This window comes from Daphnia magna, linkage group LG7 (genome assembly GCF_020631705.1).
Source record: "Daphnia magna isolate NIES linkage group LG7, ASM2063170v1.1, whole genome shotgun sequence".
Lineage (NCBI taxonomy): Eukaryota > Metazoa > Arthropoda > Branchiopoda > Diplostraca > Daphniidae > Daphnia > Daphnia magna.
In genome coordinates, this window is record NC_059188.1 from 6,758,729 (window position 1) to 6,762,545 (window position 3,817).

The 3,817-nt window shown below is 38.8% G+C and overlaps 1 protein-coding gene across 1 annotated transcript; it reads left to right on the forward strand.

Annotated features, from left to right (window-relative positions):
• The first annotated feature begins 262 nt into the window (after window positions 1-262).
• On the forward strand, window positions 263-3,504 carry LOC123474496 (mucin-4-like). The gene has a single exon (XM_045176709.1). It carries the CDS (start codon window positions 263-265, stop codon window positions 3,497-3,499), a length of 3,237 nt encoding a protein of 1,078 aa, XP_045032644.1. The 3' UTR covers window positions 3,500-3,504.
• Window positions 3,505-3,817: the final 313 nt, after the last annotated feature.

Consider the following 3,817-nt stretch of genomic DNA (forward strand, 5'->3'; position numbering starts at 1 on the left):
GACGACCACAAAGTTATACAAAAATTTTAAAACTTCATTACCATCCTGTGAGAACCAAGTAAATGTAGATACATGGTCTTGCAATGAATACGCAGACCCAGTAGCGAACAAAGTAAAACGGTCGACTAATAACGAAATTGAATTTCTTGACAATCGTGCTAAAAAAGAAGCTATGGGAAAAAGACTTTACAGCATATCGTATGCATGGGGTTCGATACGAATGGGACATCCTATAATAACAAACGTAGAAGAAAATGGAATAATGACTAAAAAAGATACAATTGCGTATCTCATGGTTAATGGTTCATCAATAAACACGCAAGTATCAGTCCACAACCAATATGATATCCAAGATCCTTTGCCAACAGGAACAAAATTCGAATACATCGTAGATCACAGCATAAGGCTTATGAACACTAACATCTGCATCGTGGCAAATGAAAACAATCAAATTATGGCAGAAAATTGTACCGAAAAAACATCAAGATGGATACTGGATTTAATTAACTACCAATGGATTTCTCTAGAAACAGGCCTGTGCATCACCTTACATGATGAAGAAGAAGGACGAGTTAGATTGGCAACACTAAAAACGTGCAGTAGACAGGGAACAATTGGTGAAAATCAACAATGGGTTATCGAAATCCTAACAACAAACCCGGATGTGTTGGACAATTTCCCAGATGCAGCCATTGACGAATTCGAAGAAATCCAGTTGGAACAGAGGACATCAGTAACAACGAACGTCAGTTCGCCAATTTTCGGAGGATTATTGAAGCGGAACCATGGGAGAGGAAACATCATATGGGACATGATAGGATGGGGACTAATGAAACATGGTAAGTCACCCGATGAAAAATGTTTAACACACAATGGCGTTAACAAACCAATAACACTAGAAGCATGCGATCCTAACTGGATCAAATGTCAAACAAGCCTACAAAAATTATTAACAAGTAATGACCCCTTGGTGCAATCACAAACAACCGTGGCTAACTGTAGCGAAGCATCTAGCAAGGGCCAAGCCTTCGAATATTCCTCCGACTTCACGATAAGACCATTTAACACAAACAACTGCATTAAAGCGAACACAACGATGCTCATCCTGCACGAATGTTCAGATAAAAGTTCCATCTGGGGAACATTCGATCACACAGGACAATTAATGGCAAGTGATAGAACAGGACTTCATTCAGGCGCTTCGGACCGGAAATGCCTAACAAGACGGGTCGACAAATTATCGTTGGGACATTGTCATGGAACAAGCCAAAAACAACATTTTAGCTTCGAGTACCGGAATCCACATCAACCTAGAACATTGACGGCAGCAGCAATAATATCTCTACATACGCAACACGCCTTATTTGGAAAAAATCTACCAATCTTGCCACCATTAAACCATCGTGATCCAAAGGAGATTAACTATAAAACAAACGCAACGGAAGGAATAACTAAAAATTTGACCATAACGACAAAGTCAGCAACATCCATGACTGCTACAACAGATAAATCAGTCATACCTTCCATTGCAGCCAAGGTAACAACAAGTGCGAAGACAGAAACAACAACAACAACGATTAGGCCGACTACAACCACAACAAAACCGACAACAACCTTCAGAACAACAACAACAAAATCAACTACTACCACAAAAAAGCCGACAACAACCACAAAAAATCCGACCACAACCACACAAAAACCGACCACAACCACACAAAAACCAACCACTACCACACAAAAACCGACCACCATCATTCAAAAGCCAAATACTACCACACTAAAAACAACCACTACCACACAAATACCAGCCTCTACACCCAAATCAACTACAACATCAAAATCTACGACAATATCAACAGAAGCAGAGAAATTACCAACAATAACATCAACAACCGCATCAACAACATTAACTAGTACATCACTCAAAACGACTATCACGACACAGTCATCTACAACTACAGAAAAAGTTTTCACAGAAACCACAACGACTGACACAATAAAACCAAAATCTAACCAAGCTGAAATTATTTCGTCCACCGAGCCAACTATAAGCCTAAAATATCTTACACCAAGTCAAATAAGAGAACAGCCAAGCGAAACAACAACCACTGAAATAACAAAATCAAGGGATAACGAAGAAGAAGATATAGAAAAAATTGAGAGACAACACAATACAACCCGAGATAAGTCAGAATTTCAAGACAAAATTTCAAATGATCAATTAAAGGCTTCAACACAACAAAAAGAAAATACAGCACACGAACTTGTAGTAGATGACTATCGACCGCTAAATGACGCTAATACAAGTAACGGTCTACCAAAATCCACTGAGGAGCTAAGTGACTTGATAAAATACGAGCTTGGAAAAATGCACGAGCAATACAAAATCAGTATTGAAACTGAACACGACAATAAATTGGCAAAAGAAATTCGGGATGTTTACTGCCAGTTATCAAAGATAAAACGAACGCAAGCCATAATCTTAGCCCAAACAAATGGATTGCTTGCAGCCGCCGCACTCGGACTTCCAATGTGTACAAGGATATATGGTTTTGGTCAAGCCATGACATTGCAACAATGCGACCCAAAAAGGATATCACTATCAGCAAAAGAGACCAAGTGTGGGTTCCAGCCATTTTTTGTTTACGGAAAAAACAACTGTACGATCGGACTCGACGGATGGCCTATTCATCCGTATTCGGAGTGCTTTTGGAAATCCCAATTGATAAACATCAACGGATATCCTCATACGTGGCAACATAACGCAACAGCAGGAGACTGGATTAAACAAGAGGCGACCATACATACTTCAAATCTGGATTTAATTGCAGAATTCGAAGAACTGCACTTAAACAGTTTCGACTATGGATTAAGGAACCATCCAGCTCATGGAACCATGGAAATGGAACAGCTAAACATCTTAAATGACCTGGTGGGACGAGTTAATGAAGGAGAAGGCAAAGAGTTACCTGACATCCTAGTAACAGAAGAGCAGGACAATCAAATCGGACACATGTTTTCCTGGTTTGACACATTAAAAATTATGGCTCTCTCAGCGATAGGATTCATCCTATTTCTCATCTGTCTAAGAATTTTTATTGCCTGTAATCCTATTCCACGGATTAAGGAAAGCTTCAGACGACGCAAGCAATCACGTAACGTGAGCGAAAGTGATGGTCAAGAAATGGATTCAATGATACCAGAACCCATCTACAGCGATGGAGGAGCAAATGAAAAACCGTTCATTAGGGAATTTGCACCTTTAATGACGTCAGCGACAGAAACACCAAAAGAAACCCTTACGTTGATAAACACACCGAGTGCACCAAAGAAAGGAAAATTGTATCCTATCGAAGAATTAAAATGGGAAAACGAGCAAAACAAGGAATGTACGGGAAGTCACACGACCTGCAGCTATGTCGTTGGCTACGGAATGGTGTGGGAGGATCTATGCAGATGTACTCCAGAAGACCATTTAAAACGCACAATTAACAAATAACGATTTAAAAAAAAAAGAAAAAAAAACCCAAAAAATCATAGATGTAGTAAAGGATTTTATTTCCAATCAGTACTTTAAAAAAACAAAACAAAAAAAAACAAACGAAAAATCGTAAATGTAGTAAAGGATTTTATGTCCAATCAGTAGTTAAAACAAAAACAAAACCAAAAACAAAAACAAAAACAAAAACAAAATACAAAAACAAAACCATAGTGAAAAATAGAGTACACCGACGGAAAACAAATCAATCTTCCTCAGCAGAATCAGCCAAATGATTCAAAACAGCCAATCGGACTTGGCGGTGCTCAAGTCGTACTT

Excerpts from the sequence above, each read along its gene's own strand:
- LOC123474496 (XM_045176709.1), top strand. The coding sequence starts at position 263 with ATGACTAAAAAAGATACAATTGCGTATCTCATGGTTAATGGTTCATCA.